Source organism: Rhinolophus ferrumequinum, chromosome 17 (assembly GCF_004115265.2).
Source record: "Rhinolophus ferrumequinum isolate MPI-CBG mRhiFer1 chromosome 17, mRhiFer1_v1.p, whole genome shotgun sequence".
Taxonomy (NCBI): Eukaryota; Metazoa; Chordata; class Mammalia; order Chiroptera; family Rhinolophidae; genus Rhinolophus; species Rhinolophus ferrumequinum.
The window spans coordinates 13,420,951-13,443,317 of NC_046300.1; the positions used below are offsets into that span (position 1 = coordinate 13,420,951).

At 48.2% G+C, this 22,367-nt stretch overlaps 1 protein-coding gene across 2 annotated transcripts; it reads left to right on the plus strand.

The window, feature by feature from the left end:
- Positions 1 to 629: 629 nt before the first annotated feature.
- Positions 630 to 17,200, plus strand: CX3CR1 (C-X3-C motif chemokine receptor 1). Of its 2 annotated transcripts, XM_033133305.1 has the most exons (3): positions 670 to 741; positions 1,739 to 1,878; positions 13,148 to 17,199. In XM_033133305.1, exon 3 carries the CDS (start codon positions 13,157 to 13,159, stop codon positions 14,219 to 14,221), a length of 1,065 nt encoding a protein of 354 aa, XP_032989196.1. In that variant the 5' UTR covers positions 670 to 741; positions 1,739 to 1,878; positions 13,148 to 13,156; the 3' UTR covers positions 14,222 to 17,199. The 2 variants fall into 2 exon arrangements, with proteins under 2 accessions (XP_032989195.1, XP_032989196.1); XM_033133304.1 differs by lacking the exon at positions 1,739 to 1,878 and having other exon boundaries at positions 630 to 741; positions 13,148 to 17,200.
- The last annotated feature ends 5,167 nt before the right edge of the window (positions 17,201 to 22,367 follow it).

The window sequence follows — 22,367 nt, forward strand, 5'->3', positions numbered from 1 at the left end:
CACATCACCCTGTGGGATTTTGGAGAAAAGGGAACTGACACAAATATGCTGCTGGCTGGGCCATGAGTCATAAATTCCTGTCTTCCACCAGCATTGGTGATGAGTAAAGGCTCCTTGTTAGCTTCAAAGGACGGTAAAATTGAATTCCAGGTCCCCCAGCTTGATGAGGTGGGAAGGGAAGAGCCGCCACTTATACACCGGCTAGGACATCACTCCAGAAAAGCTGGAGGTGGTTAGAGCAGAGTGGGAAGGACAAAGGGGTAGGACCAGGCAGAGGCCATGCTTACATGCCAAGGATTTGAGCTACAGTGAGCAGAACGGTTGGAGGGTTTATGCGGTGGTTTGGGTTCTAGAAAGAAGTCTCTGGCTTTTGAGTGGAGACTGGTTGATGGTATAATTGACAAGAGGTATGAGGGACATGGATGGGCATCGGAGGCCATGCAGGCCCTGCTGGAGATGGAGACGTGGCCACACAGGTGGTCACTGACGTGGAGATGAGATTGTCCAGGAAGAGTGTGTGACAAGAAGAAAGTTCTGGCCAAATCTCAGAAAGGCGCACTCGGGGAAATGGTACAGGAGTCAAAGGCAATGAAGAAGGTCTAACAGTGAGGCCAGGGGCAGACAAAGAAAGGAAACCGGTGGTGGACTTCCTCAAACACCAGCAGGTCCCCAAGCCTGCAGCACTGCAGTCCCAGCTCACCGTTCTGTCGTGGCCGGGCCGTGATGGGGACTGAGGAGCAGGTAAGGTGGGGAGCACACAGTACACCCCTGCCCTCAGGAGACCACAGGGACAAGAGCTAAGGCCGTGCTGGGGCTCCCGCCTCGAGGTGGGCTGGGAGGAGGAGTCCCTGACCATTTAATACATGTGGACTGAGGGTCCACTGGGGTCAGACCCTGGCACAGGGATGGACCTGAAGTAGTAATTGCCTTGACTATGAGTCAGACAGCTAAGGACACGAGGAGAAGGCAGTGAGGACACTGGTGGTTGACATGTGTGTTGCCTAGAACAAGTCCTCTGGGGCAGGGAGCAGGAGCGTGGCCTGGAGGAGTCAGGGCTCCCTGTCCAGCTGGAGTAGGGGTGGCAGTGAGCGAGAACGCAGAAAGGAGGCTGGCCAGTTTGTGAAGGGTGACGCTTGTACCTATCCGAGACGGAACTTACGGTGACTTGACAGCCGGGTATAGGTAGCCACTAAATGCCTTGAAGGAGGGCGGTGAGGAAACAAATAGTCCTGAAGCTTCTACCAGGTGCCAGGCACTCACTTGGTGCTTTCTGTGTCAATGCTTCTCAAACTCAACGTGCTTACCAACCTCCTACGAAGCTCATTAACATGGAGAGTCAGATTCAGTGGTCTAGGGAGGGGTCTGAGGAGCTGCATTTCTAAGAAGCTCCCAGCTGGGACCACATTTTGAGGAGAAAATATGTAGATCATTTAATCTGCACCCCAATGTTGTCCAGTGAGTATAAGGGGCTCCTTTTCATGGCAGGAAAACTGACGTTCTGTAGGCTTTCTTGGCTTGTCTCAAGGCATGCCATTCAACTGCACTGTTCCCTGCCCTCCACTCCTGTGGGGGTAAGAAACACAGCCCCCAAATCATCACCGCCTCCATTGCCCCCTTGGTCTGCCCCCAGGCTTGGGTCTTCCAGGTTTGCGAATTCAGAGCCTCCTGGGGTCAGCTGACCTCCAGGCTGGCGCTTGAGTCTGCCCGCCGCACTTTCTAAAGATACCCTACCTCACAGGAAACCAGACAGTATTGGCTAACTCTGCAAATAAAGATGCCCGCAGAGGGAGGAAAAGGGAAATACTCTCTGACAGAGTCTGCGTGGGACAAGGTGGCTGATTGGCACCTCCAAACGTTCCCTTCCCCAGCCCAGCCCAGGTAGGTGCAGAGGACAGGATCAGAACCTGTGGGTGTGCAGGGCGGGGCACTGTGGTCAGAGGTCAAGTCGGGTAATGATGCTGCCAGCAAGGGAGGCCATGTACCTGAGGCTGTTCCAGTCTCAGTGACCAAGTGGCTTGAGGAGTCGGGGGTGATCAGATCATTTACAATACGCTCAACATGACGGAATCTGATCGGAAGCATTCGCAGGTACGCTTTAGGGGCATGGAGAAATGCTCGTGATTTGACATTAATTTTTTTAAAAGGCATCATTTGAAAATGCATCTGGATGATATTGAGGAAATATTGTTAATTTTTTAAGTTGAAAAGTAGTATTAAAGTTATCATTATTTTTTTAAAGTCCTTATTCTTTTTGAGACTCACACTGAACTGTTCATGAGTGAAATGCTATGACGTCTGGATTTACTTTTAAATGATACAGTAGGACGTGAAGGGGAGAATAGATGAATATTGACCAGGAGATACTAATTGTTGAAGCTGAGTGATGGGTGCATGGGGGGGTTCTCTCTTTTACATATACTTGAAAATTTTATAATAAAAAGCTTTTAAAATAGCATCTGAATTTTAAATATAAATCTACTGAATATGAATATAAAAATATGCATAAAGATTGGATGGAAAAAAGCTAAAAGCTAGCTGTGGTTGATTCTGGAAAGTTGGATTGTGGACAGTTTGGTTTTGTTTTCTTTTTATTTCTGTGTTTTTTTGTGCACCTACGTTTTTATAAAGAGCATCTATTGCATTTATTATATAATGAAACTGATTTTAATTACTAAATTGCTGGCACAAGTTTGATGTTCAATATTGACATACGCTGTTATAATCATTGTGAGGACACTTAGTGTCGTTGGAAAACACGGTCTTCATAGGGAATTTTGAGTGGATACCCTTATGAGTGAAAGACAGGAAGAAATGTATTGAGTCCCTCGCTGAGGACTGGTTGCGACCTGTCATTTCTCATTGCTTAACTCCTATCTGGCCATTACAGCCTGAGCGAATGCTGCAGTGTCTGCTTTGTAAGTCCATAGCATAGCCCAGAGAAATGCCTGGGACATTTAGGATTTTCCTTCCTCCCAAAAAAGGTTTTTTCCTTTTTCAAATACCTGAGATAGAAAACTTAAGGTACACTACATAAGTAAGTAAACAAACAAAGAAACAAACAAACTTGAACCCAAAGGAAAGAAGAAGATTGGACTGTGTGAAAAGCAGGCAAGAAAACTTCCCTGGTTAGCCAGGGCGCCAGGGTCTGTTCAGGGGACTCTGGGCTTTGTGAGAAGATGCAGGTGACACCTGGACTTCTGGGCCTTGGGGAGCACTGTGTGTGTGTGTGTGTGTGTGTGTGTGTGTGTGTCCTGGGTGCATCCATATCGGGATGCAGGGCAGGAGATAGCCTCAGCTGCATCTCAATTGAATCCCTCTTAGCTCTCAGGCTGACTTGGCTCTTCGCCACGCCCTTGAGAAGAGAGCACTGACTGTGTGTCAGCCACATGCCAGCCATACCCCCCACCCTGCTCAACAACTGTCACTCTCCCCGCTTCACAGATGGGGCGGAGGAAACAGCTTGGCTTTGGAATGAAGCCCTGGATCTGTGCTTGACCTTGCTAAGCCCAAGTCCTGCTTTTAAAATGGAGATCAGCTGTGAGTTGATAATCTGTTGAAGCCGAAGGCAGGTGATGGGTCCAGGTTGAGTTTCTGTGAGGATTAAGGCGGGGTATATAAAGTTCCGACCACACTGCCTGGCCCCGTATCTGGTGCACAAGAAACAATACACGTTGTCATTATGGGAAACTGAGGCTCAGGAAGTTTGTGCACATTAAAATCATTGACTACTTTCAAATGAGGCTGTGACAGGCGGGAAAGAAAGGGACATGCCAGAGCTAACCCAGTGCAGGACCATCTTCCAAACCCTTCCCCACCTCCCATCTCCCAGGAGGCACCCATTCCCACCCTGGCTGGGCTGTGGAAGGGCAGCAGTGTCAGATACCCTGGCCTCCAAGACTCCCTGGGGTCTGGTACAATGATTGCTCCCTCCGCAGCCAAACCTCTGACCTGGAAGAGTCCTCAGCTACCCCTGTAATCATCAGGCTCAAACGTTCCCCCCGGAAAATGTTCAGAACCAGCACCTGCAGTGGATGAGCTTGACAGGGAGGGGAACACCTGCTGTCCCATCACGGGTCACAGTTATGAAGCAGTGGAGCCAGGCGGCACGGGCCAGGTCTTTGCTGACCGTTCCGAGGACTTGCTCCAATTCCCAGAAGCACAGTGCAGGGATCCCATGGGCTTGCGCTCTCTTGCGTCACTAAGGCTGCCCAGGAGACCAACGGAAGACTGAGGCTTCCGCTGGACCGCATCCTGCCTGACTGCCCGCCTTGGGGGCTCAAAATACACTGGCCACTGCAAGGGCTGGAATTCTTGTAGCTCTCCAGCCACAGTGGGCCCTTCAACCACCTCATCTTGGGGTCTGGCCAAAGGGCAGCTATTTGGGATTGTGGGTCTTGGTAGGGAAGAAAACCTGTATCACATCTCTTTAAATATCTTCCCAGAGCCTCTTTGTCCTTTTAAACCTATATTCATTGTGAAACATACACTCGAAGAGCAGTGTGCCAGTTAGCGACTTATTATAAATTTGTCTCCAGGCAGCAAAAGAGAACCAGGCCAGTTCCCAGCAGCCACCCTTGGTCCCTCCGGACCACCACCACTACCCTCCCAGAAGTCACCATGATCCTGACTTTTATGGGCCTTCCTTCCTTGCTTGTTCTTATAATTTTACCGCCTAGATATGCATCCCTAAACAATACGGATTATCACTGGGATCTGGGACATCCAGCTGCTTCTTTCCCGTCATACATGTGGATTCATGCAAGGATCTGCTTTTCAGTCTGCGTTTTTAAAATGCATCCACGTTGTAGGAGATGTAGACACAGACTCACAAATGTTGATGGCAGTATTGCTCACGGTGGCCCCAAACTGAGAGCCGGCTGGGGTGTGTCCACAGTAGAATGATAATCACCATGGAGCTCTCACATGGTGGCATCTTGTACAGCAACTGGGATGGACAGACCACAGCCTCAGCAATAACATGGATGACATCCTTCCAGAAACGCTGGGATGAATTCACAAATAAATGCAAAATTGGTCCCTGTCTACAAGGCGGTTGTCTAGTGCACCTCCACCAGACACAATTTCCATTTCCATGAATAAGAATCATCTCATTGCCGTCAGTCTCCCACAACTTACAGAGCTGTCAATTAGCTCAGACAATAAAGGTCCCAAAGGGTGTGCTAGACAGGACACCAGTAATTGTTTTCTCTTTTTTGCCTATTTCAAAGTCATTTATAATTTCTCCTTAGAGTTCCTTGAGGGCATTCTGCTTACCCCTCTTCTACCTGCTCGGTCTTGGCTCTCTCTGCATCCTTACAGGAAGCCTCCTCCACTCAGATTAAACTGGACTTTTCCTGAATGCTCCGGAGACAAGCCGGCCCCTCCTAACGGCACAATCCTCATGTCCTCCTGATTCTAGTATATTCCTTCATGCCCTCTCTGCCTGGCCTGGGCCCCAGGAGAGCTGCCCACGTGCAGACGCTCAGTGCATCTGGCTTCAGCTCCAATCCCCAATTCCTATCTTTATCTTTGCCTTCCTGGAAGATCCTCCCAGCCTTTAAGACTCAGCTTGAATGGTCCAATTCTTGGGTTTCCCATAACTTTTCTTATATTGTTACGAAACAATAATAAAAAGTTACAGAGACTGTGTCTTAAACCTTTTTACCTCCCCAGAATTTAGCACAGTGCCTCATGTTGGGAAAATATGATTAAAAACAAAATCTTCTCCAACCTAGGAAAATCTCTCCACAAAGAGAGTAGAAAGAGAAAACACTTTTATTATGAAATAAACATTAAACCAGAAGATGATGTATATCACTTGGTAATCCACTAAGAGATAAAATAAATAAATACTCACCGTATTACATAGCCACGCCGATATAACCCCTTATACACCTTCTCAAGATAAACTATAACCAGTCCTCGCGTCAGAGAACTTGATAGTCACACAGAGTTCACCCTAACTTTCCGATGGTGATTGAAGTCCCCATTAGTGTTAGCTGATGGGATTTGTCCAGAGAAGAAATAACTACTCCTATCTCTCTGATCGTAGGTAGTTTTGCAACTTGGAGCCATGCACCCACCCACATTAGGCACCACAGAAGCTGGGAGAATAGGCTGCTGTCTCTTGATGTTTACACCTCAAATTGATGAAACACTGTGTTTCTCCTTGAGAAAGACATGCCTGGGTCATAAAGCTGAGGGCAGAACCTATCACGTTTTCCAAAGGATCATATAATTTCAATGAGAGGAGAGTGCTGACAGTGACCAGTTTTCCAAGGCAAACACGCTATGGAAAAGGAGGCAGACGGAATCGCCTCCCATACTTTTAAGCCTCTTATTTTTACTTTTAATTTTTCCTTACGCTAGCAGATGGTAAAGATACGTAATTGATATTGGCTTAATAAATAGTGAATTCATTAACAATTCCATCTCTTCGATTGTTTTTTAAAAAAGCCGTGTGAAGCATTTCCTTTCCACAGTTCATAGTTTACTTTGGCAGAGATAAACAAACACCACAGAGTGCTTTGAAAAGGGAAGGACAAAGCGGGCTCTGTAAGGGGTGGCTCCTGCAGCACAGGCTTCACTGCCAGGTACGGTTTTCTCCTGTGGCTGGTTTGGGCTTGGGTCGTGCGTGTGGCCTCATGTAAACGCTGGCGTGTGGGTCATGCATGTTGTTTTAGGTGAACGCTGCTACAGAAATACAGATCCAGTCATCTGCTTGCCCAGGCGGTGGGATGCAAGTGGTAAAATGTGCCTCAAGAGCTGCTTAGCGTGCAGTTCAAGGCCCTTCCATCTGCCCCTCTTCTGTCTTCTCAGCCTTAGCTCTCCCTGCATCCTAACAGAATCTCATCCGAACGCTCTCTGGCAGTCTTCACGCCCAGAAGCTTCACGTTCCCTGGGCAGGCTGCTGGGCAACCCCTTCTGTTCACACTAGGCCACACTTTCACTGACCCAGGACTCGCGTTGATCTTTAAAAATACTTCTTTCTGTTCAGTTCTGTTCGAAAAATTGAACATGCAGAGCTGGCCAGTCCCTTAGCGATGGTCTGCTCCAAGGATTTCATTGGACACATCAAGAAACTGAGGCAGAACTGGGAGTGAGCTTCCCAGGGTCCCAGCCATCGTGGGGTGTATGGGCCCTTATGAAGTACACGGCTCTGAAAAGCATTGCCATATATTTGCGGGCAGGACACAAGCCAACCCTTCAGCCTTCAGCTATTTCTTCTCCAGAGAAAAGGGTCCTGATTTCCTCACCAGCATTGATGAGAGTTAGATTCTGGGCGTCGGGCAGTGAGAACCCCCTAGTTGCAGCTGGAGAGGTAAATGAGAGCCCCACGCTCCATTTCCTACCCAGTGTTTCATGGAGATCAGCCTAGCAGGTGCTGAGTCCAGCAGGGAGATACGCAGAAGAGTGTGCAGGCTTGCGTCATGAAGCATCTTCTTTTCAAGGTGTGTTAGGACTCCCAGGTTTTCGTTCTAGTCCTCGAGACATGTCCTGCAGTAACCTGCACATCGCGTGGTGCAGGGAGCAGGGCTTTGTGCAGAGATGCCTCTGAGTTGACATCCTGGCTCTGTTGCTCCCTTGAACAAGTTTCCCAAATCTCTCTGAACCCCTGTTGGTTAATTTGTAGAGTGGGGAGTGGAAAGGGTGGAGGTAATCAGTTCTCATGTGGGGGCGTATAGAGAAATGAAAGGGATCTTGTGTATGGAGCATGACGTTTAGTAGGATGTGCTCCTTCTAAACGGGGGCCTTCTGAGGATCATCTCAGGTTCCGGGCCCTCAACAGCCACGTGGCATCTCCACAGGGAACGCTGGTATCAGGGCTCAAGCAATTCTCTACTTTCCTTTGGTCCAAAGGAAAAAAATTAAACCTCACAATTTTCTTGGCATTAGACTGAACCTCAAACCCAGTCTTCACTCAAGGGCCTAAAAAGCCATACACAGAGACCACGGAAGGTTTTAACAAAATAAATAACAGATGCACTGGATCTAAAAAGCAGGAAGCAGCACTGGAAGCCAAAAGACAGAGGAGTACGTCCGCAGTATCAGATGGAAGAAGAAAATAGATATGGGCCACCTAATGAGAGAGGAAGTATGAAAAAGGGAAGCTGATAGGAAACAATGGGCAACGATGACCAAAAAGAAAAACAAAGTTAAACAATAGATGAGTGGGCCTGAGAAAAGGAAGTGGGCCAGAGGAAGTAGCAAAGGATCGGCCCGGGAGGCGAGTGGGTGGTTTCTTTTTAAAGCAGGTCCTACAAAATTCATTTTTATTTGGGTATGAAACGCGTGTGCACACAAAACTCTGCTTCTAGGTTCAGCTCAAACCCTCCCGACTCAACACCATTTAGTAAACGTTTGACTTAAGGGAAAAAAGGGTGAGAAGGCCTGAGAACAGCCTGGGGGTCACGTTCCTGCTGGCTTCCGCCCTAGGCTGTGCAGTGCAGCCTCTGTTGGCAGCGCCTGCATTCAGGCTTCTCCCACACATGCACCCTTTCTCTTGCAACCCTGTCTGTATGAAACCGAGCTGAGTAGGCACTGCAAAGGCTATCTCACTGGATTCTTGTATTTGGTTTCTGGTGTCCTCAGGGGCCCAGAAAGCCAGTGTCCAGCCTGAGTGAAAGCCAATTTGATCCCTGGAGGCCTTTGAATCTCCCCTGAAGGCCACCCTCCAGGACTGCCCCTATTGCCATCCGCTGCCAGGAGGCCCTACCTCCAGATTCATCCCCAATCCCTGGACGTCTCAGAGGATCCAGAAATAAAAGGTCCATCCAGCTTGGGCCCATCCTTCCTAAAACGTTCCCTTGATTAAAGTTGTCAAGTTCAGCAGAATAACTATGTGAAGGAGAAGTGCTCATCTTTCCATTTCTGACCTAAACAATGTCCTCACGAGCTCTGGGGCTGTCATCTCACAAGACTAGGTTTGAACTGGCTCGAGCACTCAGACAGACCTCAAATCCCCTTCCCAGCCGTGTAAGACCCTGGGCCCCCGCCGAGTCACACCGTCCAGGCCGCAGCTAGGCCTTGACATCTGCACAGAAGAGAGAACTGAAATTGCTGGTGCTGGTATCTCTCTCATGATCAGCTACCGTACATTCAATAGCCATGCATCTGAGTGTGTTGAGACGAGCAGCTGTGCTTTCTAAGTTTTTTTTCTCACTGTGAAGAGCTGGCGGGCCTGTGCTTGTCTCCTGGGGCTCTGCAATGCAAGGCTGATCTTTTTCTTCGTTCACTTCCCTAGGCTCATTCACTCATTCATTCGTTCATTCATTCATTCAATACACTAGGGACCCGCTAAGCTGTCAGAGTCCACGAGCCCCTGGCCCATGATCAGAAAGGATACCTGTGAGCACCTCTAGGAATGGGGCAATTGAAGGCCTGCTGTCGCCATTACCCCCATGGAACTCTTTGGGATGAAGGCCTAGCGTACAATATTTATCCTCCTACAAATATTCCCATGCATTTGCTCTGGGCCAGATCTCTCCCTCTGTTGAACAGTGGCCTACGGAACTGAAGGGCACACTGTTCTCTTAGGAACTCCCAGTTTGGGGTGAAGGGGATGGGAAAGAGATGTAATACAAAGCTGGGGAAAAATGCTGCGACTGGACACATCTGGGCCCAAACTGCAGGCCTGCCACATGCCAGCTGTGTGGCCTTAAGCAAGTTACTCACCCTCTCTGAGTGCATCTACTTGCCCCCAAAGTAGAGATAATAACCTTTTTATGTGTTGGCTACCACTTATGGAGCATGTACAACATGCTGCTGGTTACTGTATTAGGCTACGAGGAGCTCACTGAAAGCTGTCCCTCCCATTCCTTCCTCCATAGTGTGGTGCAGAGTTGTTCATAACAGGGGACCCCCACATGCTGAGTAAGCACCTACTTTGTGCACAGCACTGTGCAAGAGCTCAGGCAGAGCAGTGGAAGATCGGGACAGTTCTGGGGGTCTTCGCCGAGGACTCTGAGCCACCAGGGAGCCAGGACGAGACTGGTGGATATTGCTGAACCTTCACCTGAGTGGATTGTCTGGATGGCGGGTAGTAGTCCCACGTTGGACTGATATGGCCCTGACCACCCATTTTGCTCTCGGTGAGCAATGAGACCAATGGTCAGGTGACATCATCCCTCCCATAGCTTACCTGGAGTCACATTCTACCTGCAGAGGATGAATTGACACACTTCTGAATTCTGTCTACATCAAAGTCTTTGTCTATGGGAACTTTCCCCACTGAGATGAAGAGCCCGTCTATGGCTGAGACTGCCTGATTGATCTCTCCATGTGCCTCCCGATGAACCCAGTGCCTGTGGGGACTTCTTACACTTTTGCTGAGTGGATGTTGAAGCCCCCCAACCAAGACCACCTCTGGCTTATTTGTCGTCTTGGTGCCAGTTGGAGAAAGTATCGCTGTGCATGTGGCAGCCCCGAGCCAGGGCACCCAGCAAGGTGAGGGGCGGGATCTGGACCTCCTTGCCACTCAGCCCTGCAGTCAGCTGTCTATTTCTAACGTCTCCACCTTCTTCACCCGCTGGTCCCAGCCTTTCCCTTCCTCCCATCGTGGATATCCCTGGAGCCATTCAGCCGGGCAGTGAATTAAACATGGGACTTTCTCTTCAGAATTGCAGGGGGGACTAACTGCAACAAGCCTGCCAGCTTAGTAAAAGCTCAGCGAAGGTTGGCTTACTCCCTCCTCCTCCCCCAAAAAAGTTCTGATAAAAGTCATTTTTTTATTTCAGAGAGGAAAAATAAATAAAACAACCTTTACAGACCAAATTTCCACAATGTCTAGGGTGGGAGTGAACCATGAGAGTCCACAGGCAGCCTGGATGATTCCAAAGGTCTAAAATGCCTCCACTTCCTCACCTAATGCATTTAGTAGGTGCCTGCTGAATGCAATGCACGGTGCCAGGTGCTCGCCTCAAAACAGCTCTGTGGACAGGCATGAGAATGAACCCCAATCTTGCAGGTGAGGAATGTCAGGCTGAAACATTCCAAGTTCACCCAAGGTCACTCAGCCAGAGAGGGTAGACATGGGATGCAATTTCAGCAGTGCCCGAGTCTGCAGCCCTCACCCTTCCTGACCACCTCCCTGTTCTCCTTTCTCAGTGACTCAGGGACATCTGTCTGAAGATTTTCAGGAGGTCTCTGTGCGTAAGGGACAGTGCCAAGAGTGGAAATCAAACCCACCTCATGCAGATTTGGCAAAGCAAACCAGTCCAAAAGCACGAAGTTCCTGGGCTGCAGGACTGAGCACAGGCACTTAAAAAGATGCAAAATGATTTTTACTGACTTTGGCCTCCTCTCGAGATCAGCTTTGCTAGTTCCTTTCACTGTAGGAAGGAGAGAGAGAGAGGATCCTTAACTTATGACTACCAAGGGCGGGACTATTTGCCTTCCGATTTGCGTGTCTGGGAAGCTATGCATCTGTAACAAGCCACCTGCACCAAGTAGCAATTCCTCTGCCTCCCCATATCTCAAGTTGTGCCATTTGAAACCAGCATTTGTGTGATTCATAAGTGGTTGCTTGTCAGCCATTTTATATGGTTCAACTTAAACGGTATTGATTCAGGTATCAGCCAGAGATTCCTCTCCGAGGAAAGGGAAATGCAGCCTAAAGCAGAGAAAGCAGACTTTCCCTGGGGTTGAGAACTCCATCCCAGCCTGAGATAGCCCAGGTCACAGCCTTGGCTCACTTCCTTCTGGAAGCAGTCTGGGTCAGATGCAGAGATGGGCCAGGACACAGAGCCGAGGCTGGGAAGGGAGCAGCAAAGCCCTGGCTGGGTGGGCCCTCACTTTGGTAGAGACGCTGTCTTGGTAAAACCAACCTGAAAAGGAAGCAGTAGGGTGTGGACACTCCCTTGGTTAAAGAAGCATGAGCTTTGCTTTTAGTTGTGGTGGGGAGGGAGGCAGTAACAACCAAAAGGTGTGCTCGGCATACAGTTGGTGTTTCTAAAGTGCGACTGCTGTGGTATCACAAGAAAGACGAGAAGGCCCCAGAGGACCAGGGCGAAAGGGCAGTGCTTGCAGCCTCTAGAATGAAGGAGGAGCAAGTCCCGGCTGGGAGGAGAAGGGGGAATGGGACAAGTGTTACTTCCCAACCTGTGCAGAGATGTCTTCTCTTTCCATGTTTGTTCAGAAGGAAACAGGAAATCAGAGTGGAGAAAGCCAGGCCAAAGCGAAGTGTGTGGCTGGTAATTATCTGGTTCATTAGCCACCCAGGCCCAGCGCCAAGGGCTGGCTGAGTACAGCCCTCCATCACGGATCAATCAGCCCTTTCATGGTGACAAAGGCCCAGATGATGGCCATACTTCCTTTTCACTAGGAGTTATAGGATGCCCGACCTATAGGTTCTGCTTAGAACCCTATAAGGGTTCTGCTTAGAAGTGAGGGGTTTCCGATTTAGTAGACCGTCAGTGCTAAACCCAGAAAAGTCCTGGGCAAACCAAGACAAGGTAGTCACTGTAGAGTGTGTGACTGTGTCGTATCCCTTAAGGAAGAGAAGGACTTGCTGAGAGGTTGAGGTTTCCCAAATGGCTCCCCAAAACAAAGATGAGGGCCTCTGGGTGTGAGTCTGGTCGGGGCTCTGGAGAGGGTCTGCAGCCTCTCTTTCTCTCCAGTCTCAGCTTCACGCAAGCGATTAGGGCCCAGAGAGTGGAGGAGGTGGGAAGAAGTGAAGGGGGTGGAGAATTGCTTTAGAGAAGTTTGGACTGGAAGTGTGAATTATGGCGGCAGTCTCCACCATCCCACCCCTTCACCTCCCTGCCCATGGTCCTCTCTCCCCTATCCACACCCTGATGAAGCTAGCTACCTTCTGGACAAACTTGAAAAATCAGAGGAAAAGAAGAGGTTTGTCTCACGCTTCAAAAGGCCTAGATTCCAGTGCCATCTAGCCACTGACTGTGTAGCTTTGGGCCAGTCACTGTCAGAGACCTGGCTTCCTCTTCTGCCGAAGGAGTCAGTTACAGCCTCCATCAGAGACTGTCAGAGGGATTCAACACGACGGCATGTGTGTGATTGGGAAATGTCCTGGGTGGGCACCAGCTAATACTTGTTTCTTCCAGCCTGCCGGTGTTGGGGGGGCCAGACAGAATTCCAACTTTGTTACACGGAGAACTCATGCTGTTCCTTGTTTTCCTTTCTGATACAGGCCCTCACCATGCCCACTCTTGAATCAACTACAGAAGGCTTTCAGTACGACGAGAGTGCAGAAGTTTGTAACCTGGGGGACATTGTGACCTTCGGGACTGCCTTCCTGTCCATAGCGTACTCTGTTGTCTTTGTTTTTGGTCTGTTCGGAAATTTGCTGGTGGTATTTGCACTCACCCACAGCCAGAAGCCCAAGACTATCACCGACGTTTACCTCCTGAACCTGGCTTTGTCCGATCTGCTCTTTGTAGTCACCTTGCCCTTCTGGGTTCACTATCTGATAAGTGATAAAGGCTTTAACAACGCTGTGTGCAAACTCACTACCGCCTTCTTCTTCATTGGCTTTTTTGGAGGCATATTCTTCATCACCATCATCAGCATCGATAGGTACCGGGCCATCGTCCTGGCTGCCAGCTCCATGAACAACCGGACCACGCAGCATGGCGTCACCATGAGCTTAGGCGTCTGGGCAGCAGCCATCTTGGTGGCAGCACCCCAGTTCATGTTCACCAAACATAAGGAAAATGAATGCTTGGGGGACTACCCCGAGGTCCTGCAGGATATCTGGCCCGTGCTCCGCAACGCGGAAGCAAATATTCTTGGCTTCTTGCTGCCCGTGCTCATTATGAGTTACTGTTACTTCAGAATCATGCGGACACTGATTTCCTGCAAGAACCACAAGAAAGCTAAAGCCATTAAACTTATCTTTTTGGTGGTCATTGTGTTTTTCCTCTTCTGGACACCTTACAACGTTATGATTTTCTTGGAGACACTCAAACTCTATGACTTCTTTCCCAATTGTGACACGAAAAAGGATCTGAAATTGGCCCTCGATATGACTGAGACAATTGCGTTTATCCATTGTTGCCTCAATCCCTTTATCTATGCATTTGCTGGAGAGAAGTTCAGAAGATATCTTTACCACCTGTATAGGAAATGCCTGGCTGTCCTGTGCGGTGGTTCTGTCCAAGTCAGTTTCTCTTCATCTGAATCACAAAGGAGCAGGCGCGAAAGTGTCCTGAGCAGCAGTTTTACTCACTATACCAGTGATGGCGAGACATCCATGCCTCTCTGAAGAGATTCCCCAAAGCCTTGTCCCTACAGAGAGCCTGGAGTTCTTGAGTCTGACATTGATACAATGAAGACAGATTTTGTTTGCTTGTTTGTTTGTTTGTTTCTTACATGCAAGAAATGATGGACCCAATGTCTCCAAAACAACCCTAAAGTGTTTTGAAAATTGTGCTCAAAATTTGAATGATAAAGGGGAGTCATGTCTCTTATTGCAAAAGTCAGGACTTTTTTGTTTACAAATGACAAAAGTTCAATCAGACTAGCTTAGCTGAAAGGGAGGTGGTGAGTATTGTTTATATTGTGGCATTGGCAAGGGAGTGGCTGAGCCGTCAGAGTGTGGAAACTCGGGCTTGAATGTAGCTGGAATTTCCTCTCTCTCTGACTCCCAAATCTCTAAGTGGTGACAAAGCTCCCAGACTCACATAACACGGCTTTGTCATCAGAAAAGGACTGAGATCCGTTTCTCTCTGGTCTCAAGGCCAAAACTCCCAGGGAAGTTCTCTGATTGGCTAAGGTTGCATAAGATGCACAGCCCTAGACCAGGTGGTAGTGTCCATGGGAAAGACACAGATAAGCTGCCACAGATATGGCAGCTTCCATTTCCAGGCTCATGGCTACAGGTTCAGCGAGACATTATTTCCAAGAAGTTGGAGGGGTGGGTGCTGTTTCGATCAGACAGAACAAGAGCTACCCACCGTCTTTACCATGTATCTGGCCCAGCCTCCTCTCCAATTACACTAGCACCATGCGTTACCAGCCTCCTCTTCCTTAAACCCCTTCAATCATGTCCCCAAACCTACAAAGATTCCACTGCCAACGACACTGAGTCCAAACTCAAATGCCTGGCCTATGAGACCCTCCATCATGCTGCCCCCCCCAACAGATTCCCCATTGGCCCTTCCCAAAGGACTCCCCCCAGCCTGTCATCCAGGTCTCTCCCATCTGACCCATGCATCTCCACATGCCCCTGGGCCTAAAGGGAGAAATAGAAAGAACCCTGGCCCAAACTGAGAAGGGATGGTTTCCAATCCCAGCTCTGTCACTTGCCCACTGGGTAGCTTAGGGCCAACCAAGCTTCAGTTTTCTCATTCGTAGAATGGAGATAATAGTACTTTTCACGTGGCTAGCATCCTTTCCAGTATGAGGAACCAGCCACCAACTATTACAGGTCCCAACACACTTATCTGGGTCCCAGACTTCAGCTTGCTACCCACCTGGCCCTGTGCTTAAGCCGTGGTGTCCACAGAGCTTAGGAGAAATGCCAAGTCTCTTCCAGATAGTCCTACTCACTTTAGGCTTATTCTATGCTCATTAAGTGATCATCTAAGGGAGAAGTTGGCTTCCCAGGGACCTTGCCATGAAGAAAAATGGAGGATATACGCTTTGGGTTACTGGGAAGAGCCCATCACCCCCCGGAATCCACTGCATCTGGAGTGCGTATAGGATCTGGTGGGCTAGCCATCATCTCTCTGAGAAGCTGTCCCTGAGCACCCAAAGACAGAATTCACCCCTGGCCCCACAAAGCCAAAAACTATACCAGGGACCATGGCAACCTGCCTCTGAGAGGTTCATCTTGGGTACCACCTAGCCCCTAGATGGTATCCCATAGTCCCCTCACAACTGGGCTGTCTGTCCCAACTCAGAAGCTAATTTTCTTCTCCACCTGTACCCCACTGCCCCAGATCATGGAGACCACTTCAATTTCAACATCACTTGTAGTACTGTTTGCTTAATTTGCTGAGTTAGCAACCACATTTTGGACTACCCCAAAGGAGTATTATCTGAGAACAAGTAAGAGAAATAGTTCTCAGCAAATTTAGAAATATTTGGCTTCTCTTCAAGACACCCTCCATCCATAGGAGGGCCCAGTTGTTTTCTCAAAGATACGCAGTGCCACGTCCCCATTCTGTTGTAGGAGGACGTTGTTAGGCAACAGCCAGAGTTCCTCCACACACATGCCCTAGACAGCTCTAGAAACCACACAACTGTCTCGGCAGGAAAATTACTTTTACCCATAGTTCCTCATTTATTTAGGCAGAAATAAAAATAAATTTGAATTTGTATTTGTTGGAATATTAGGTAAGATTATTCACTTTTCAATGTGTTTGTTTTATATTCTTTATATCGTTTTCTGATTATGAAAAATGCACAGCCATAGAAAATACAAAAAGTAAAGCGGTGTATAAAAATTTTAAATTACACAATATTCCACCTCCCAGAGGTAACCATTTGTTCATATTGAGACTTCCTACCGTGTCTTTCTCTGCAGATAGATTTTTTTTTTAAAAAAAAGATTTGAGATCATTATATACATACCATTTTTACATCTTGTTTTGTTCACTTTACATTATAGCATAAACATTTTCCTATGTATTAGACTCCAGCATGATTTTTAATGGTTGCACAGGAGTCCATGTTGACTTTCTCTAGCTATCCGAGCCCCTACAGATGGACATGGGTGCAGCGCCCAGTTCTTCACTATTATGCACAAAACTGTACTGAACATAAATCTTTGCGCATATATTTGTATAAGAGAAATTACTAGATTAGTGGATTTAAGCATCTGTGTGTCTCTTGCTAGCTACTGCAAAATCACTTTTCAGATAGATGACACTGTGTTGCTGACACTCCAAGAGCCCCAGTCCCTGACTTTAGTGCACACACACACACACACACACACACACACGCGCGCATGCACACACCTTCCCAGTCTTTTTGGTCAGGATATTGTGGGCTTTTGTTATCCTATGAAATACCAGCTACTGACTTCAAGGGGGCATGGGGAGAGACTTCCAGACTTGAGAGGGGGTGGTAAGCCTGCATTGTAGCAGAGAGAAAAGGAAAGAAAAGAGGATTTTAAAAAGTGACAAATAACACCACAGGAAAAGGAAACAAAGACTGCTCAGGACTTGGGTAAAGGGGACACAGGAGAGGTCCTCTGAGTCATGCAAAATCTGGGGGGAGGGATCATGGAAAGTCATTGTCTAATGGGTCCAGAGTTTCAGTTTTACAAGATAAAAAGATTTCTGGAAATGGATGGTGATGATGATTGTACAATAATATGAATGTACTTAATACCACTAAACTGTACACTTAACCGTTAGGATAGTAAAGTTTATGTTATGTGTATTTTGCCACAATAAAAAAAAAGGAAGAGAAGGAGATAGTGATCCTGGCTCTGGAGAAGGAGGGGTATCTTGGAGGGAGAAGAAATAGAGATGAAGGGGGAACCCATCGAGTCCTCGGGCAATTAGGATGTTTAAAAAATTCACTTCTATACAAAATATAAACAAACTGTGAAAGGCAAAAAAGAGAGAATGTATTCGAGATTTAGCACAGTTGATCTCAAGAAAGTTGGCTTTCAATGCAAGCGTCATCGGCAACACACTGGGATACCGCCATCATAGTGTAATGTAGAGCTCGTTACCTGCAAAATGGAAGGAAGGAAGGAAGGAAGGAAGGAAGGAAGGAAGGAAGGAAGGAAGGAAGGAAGGAAGGAAGGAAGGAAGGAAGGAAGGAAGGAAGGAAGGAAGGAAGGAAGAAAGAAAGAGAAAGAAAGAAAGGAAGCCACCAAGCATAAGCAACTTTATTAACATTGCTAGTAAATTCTCGCTGGGTTGCATTTCACAAATTATTTACACCTTCGATGGAAGTGAACTCATTAGAAACCCAAACCACAGTGACTTATGGACACCCTATAACTCGGGCTTTTGTTCCTAGAGGTGATGCTCCAATCAGCAAGGGAGCTCCATTAGGACCAGTTCTAAGGACTCTTCCACTCATGCAGGTACCCACTCATGCAGGGGTAGCAAGAGGATGGCCCGCTGTCAAGCTGGGAAGTCTAATATAATAGATCTAATACCACTTCCATCAGTAATGGAGAAGTGCCCGTTTCAAAGCACACTATTTCACTGAGAAATAGGAGGTGAAAATATCTTCCATATTGGCATTTCTGGAAATTCACCAGAAAAGAATTTCCACAGGCTCCCCCCACACACCTACCTGCAGCTGTGCCCACACACTCTTCCTTGGCTCCTGGTCCGATGGAAGAATTAATTGTCCCTGCTCTTGCCTAAAACCAACCCTCCACTTGTGCACTAGAAGTCACCCCCTCCTAACTCCCCAAGACTGTATTCCTGCATTTGTCTCCTCTTCTGCACAATTTCTCCTCTCTGCTGGATAATTCTCAGTTACCATCCACATCTTCTCCAGCTTCTGTCCCAGGTCTCTACTCCATTTAGAGATACTCAAAAGTGTTTTCTTCAGTTCCTTGGGCCGTCCCCCACTCTCTCTTGAACTTTCTTCTCACCACTCCCTCAGACACACTCTTGTCACCAATGCTCTCTATGTGGCTAAATGTGATGGCCCATCATCAGGCCCACCTTACCTGACCCATCCACAGAAGGTGACAACGTTGATTTGGTGCTGGAGGTACCTCACTGTCTCCTAGTTCTCCGACCCCCTCACTGGATGCTCTTTCACAGTCTCCTTCGCTAGTTCCTTTGCGCCTCCCTGACCTTAAGCCATCAAGAGCCCCAAGGCTCGGTCTCCAGAGCTCTGTGTCCTCTCTATCGACACTCACTCCCCTGGAGAGTCAGCCAGGCACAAAGCTTTAGACACACTCTCTGTACTGACAACGTCCATTTTCTTTCAGTCCAGACATGTATATTCAATTCCCTAACAATTTCCCTTGGCCAAACAATAAGCATCTCCCAGCACTCATCACAAAACTCTGCAGTCTTCAGTCTCAGGAAATGAAAACTCCATTCTTCTAGCTGCTCTGGTCAAAAACCCTTGGGGGGAGGACGCCCTTCTTTCTTCCACATCCCATTTCTAACACACCAGCAAGTCCCAGCCAGTATTGTTTACAAAATGACACCTGTACCAGATCAAGTCTCATTACTTCCATCACGGCCCCTTCATCCAATACATTACCCTCTGTCCCCTGGCCATCTCTGCACTCCTCTCTCTGCCTTCACACCACTATCCATTCACTGCACTGCCCCCAGGAGGTCCTCTTTGTACTCTAGTCCGGTAATGTCTCCTCCACTCGAAACCACCCAGCAGCTCCCACCTCCCTTAGAATGAACCCAAACTTTCTACGAGGATCTAGGAGGTCCTACGTGGTCCAGCCCTTGCCTCCTTTCCCAGTCCTGTATCCTAAGACTTTCCTCCCACGCTCCATTTGGCCAACACAGTCCTCTTAGCTGTTCCTAACACAAACTGAACTCTTCCCTACCACAGGCCATTTGCACTTGTTCCTTCCTCTGCCTTGGAGGCTCTTTTACCAGATCTGTGCTTGGCTCACCCTGCCACTTCACTCAGCCTCTGCTTCAATGTCACCTCCACAGATAGGCCTTCACAAATCACCCCATCGAGGATATAGACCTCATCACCACCCTCACTCCCTATCCTTATTCCTGGCTTTGTTTTCTTACTTTTTTCTCTACATGACCTTGTATTATATATTTGTCTGTTTCTTATTTATCTTCCATATTGGCATGTAAAGACCAGACCCACCATGCCTCAAATGGTGCTTGTCACATAGTAGGAACTCAACAAACACTGACTGAGTGAATTAACTTATATGTTTGTGTGAGTTGCCTCTTGGTGTCTTTGCACATGTTTATTGGTCATATTTCACATTTTAAGATTGATTTTAAGAGCTCATAATAGAAGAAATATAAGAATCTTTTGTCTGTCATACATGTTACAAATATTTACTATTTTCCTGTTTCATAAGGCAAACCTCACAGTGGTTTCTCTTTTAAAAATGACCCTACCTTGTTCTAAGTGCAGGTTCCTGCCCAATTCTGTCAAGGTTGTTTTCGGTCTTAGGTCTTAGTCTGTGGTATTACTGCGCATTTTCATCTTTTCCTCTGTATCGATTAGCATTTTAATGAAATTTTAGAAGGGGCTGCCCAGAAGCTGCTAGCCAGATGCTCTGTTCAAACCTACAAGTCGAGAAATTGGCTCTTAGTTCCAACACGTTTACCGCGGTCAGCAACGTAGGGTGATCCGAGGGAGAAGAAACACACTGTGTCAGTTCATCGTTACTCAGAGAACAGGCAGGTACACACGGGCTGGGAACTAAATAGCAGCTGATGCAGCTGATGCCAACGGCTGTTCTTTGGAGTACTTGTCACACGCCACTGGGCTACTTTCTAAAGGCACGCAGGTATTTTAGCCGAAGAGGTATGACCCAGTAAGACAGTACCAAAACTTTACAAAAGAAGGGTTTTGAAATGTTTGGTCTCGGAATGATACCTTTGCAGCAATGAAAAACTGAGACTCTACAATCTCTTGTCCCTTTACTGGCAAAAGAGGACAATTCAAAACTCTCTGTGCAGACCCTCAGTGTGATGTGAAGGAGACTTAGGAGACACGAGGAGCCTGGGTTCTCCACCTCAGTCTTTTGGGAAGCTCCACTCCCCTAGCCCTGGCCACCTATGGCCACCAGGCTAAGGGACCACCTGCCCCACACACTCCTTCCTCCTTCCAAGTCCTGCAGATGTGTCAGCCACTGGACCTGTCATCTCTGACTTCATAGAGTCTTCAGGGAGACGAGCAAGGTCCCAAGGCCATCTTGCCACTGTCTGGTCCATGGGGACACAGGTGGCCTTTATTCTAGTGTCTAGGAAGTTGCTCACAGGCCCTCAGTTCTCTTCCCTTTTCAGGAAAGTAGAATGGGGCGAGGACACGTAGCCTGTGGTGATATCCCAGAATGCCTACGCTGCATGGGCAGAGTTGTACCCGCCTTGGGGCTTACGGGGAGGCACCTGAAGTTTTATACACATTTTCATGAACACAGTTCTGCTGATCAGAATATGAAGGGTGGAGAGCGTGAGGACGTTATTCTGCTCCGGCGTCAGCATGAGTGGGCCCTTGGAAATGTATAACTTCTGTGTTTAGTGATATGTGCTGGGGAAATTCAACAGGCACTATTCAAAACGTGAAAAGCAGGAATCAAGTAATAAAGGTTGTTACTGGCATGAAATGAATGCAGCAAGAAAAGTAGTGAGTAACCAATGGAAACATGGACAAAGGACCCGAATAGACACTTTTCCAAAGAAGACATACGATGGCCAACAAGTACATGAGAAGGTGCTCAGCGTTACTAACCATCAGGGAAATACAAACAAAACAATAATGAGTTATCCCCTCACAACTGTTAAAATGGCTATTATCAAAAGACAAGATTTGATAAGTGCTGGCAAGGATGTGGAGAAAAGGGGACCCCTGTGCACTGTTGGTGGGAATGGACACTGGTGCAGCCGCTCTGACGAACAGTATGGAGGTTCCTCATTTCTCCACGCCACAACACGGGCCCAGAATTCACTCTGCTGCGTTTATGCCGCAGCCCACCAGAGAGCTGGCCTCCCGTAACGCTGGTTATAGCTCCGTCTGCCTAGATGCACTCCTTCCCCAGGCTCTTGCCCCTTCCCAGGACTCTGCTCAGGGAGCAGGGCATGGGTCCCCTGTACCCCTGGACCTCACAGATGGTCATGGTGCTGCAGCATCTCCGGGGCTCTGGCAGAAGGCAGGGGCAGGGCCTCCCTCTCTGAGAGCCACCAAAGTCCAAAATTCCTGACCGCCTGGCTCCTCACCCCACTCCCTCCTCCTGACCAAGGTATCGTTTTAGGGTCTAGAAGGACAAGAAAGGGGCAACTCTCCTCTGTACCAATGCTGAAGGTGTTTGAAAGGTGGAACCAGAAAAAAAATTAGGTGAAAATTCCCCATGACTTTCCATGTCCCCTAGAGCCTGGTACAAACTGGGTATTGGGTAGATGTGAATAGATTGAAAAAGAAGGAATGAGAGAAAAGAAGGACAGTATGGCTGGGGGCATGGCAGAGCCTCAGGGCCACCCCAGGTCAAAGGAGGGAGGTTTCGGGCAGAAGAATGAGGCAATGTGGGCACTGTGGTTGCAGCCTCAGAGACCAAGAAGGCTGGAAGAATCTCACAGGTGGGCCTGGTAAGAGTCTGGTGTGTCAAGTGTGGATGGGGTGATGGAGGAGCCGTCGCAGAGGCACAGGGCACAGCAGCTGAAGTCCCTCCATGCCCGCCCTTCACAGCCAGCCCAGAGTGGCCCTCTCCCTGCTGTCCTGCATCCCCGGGGCCTCTCACAAACAGCCCGGCCCTGCTGTCACGC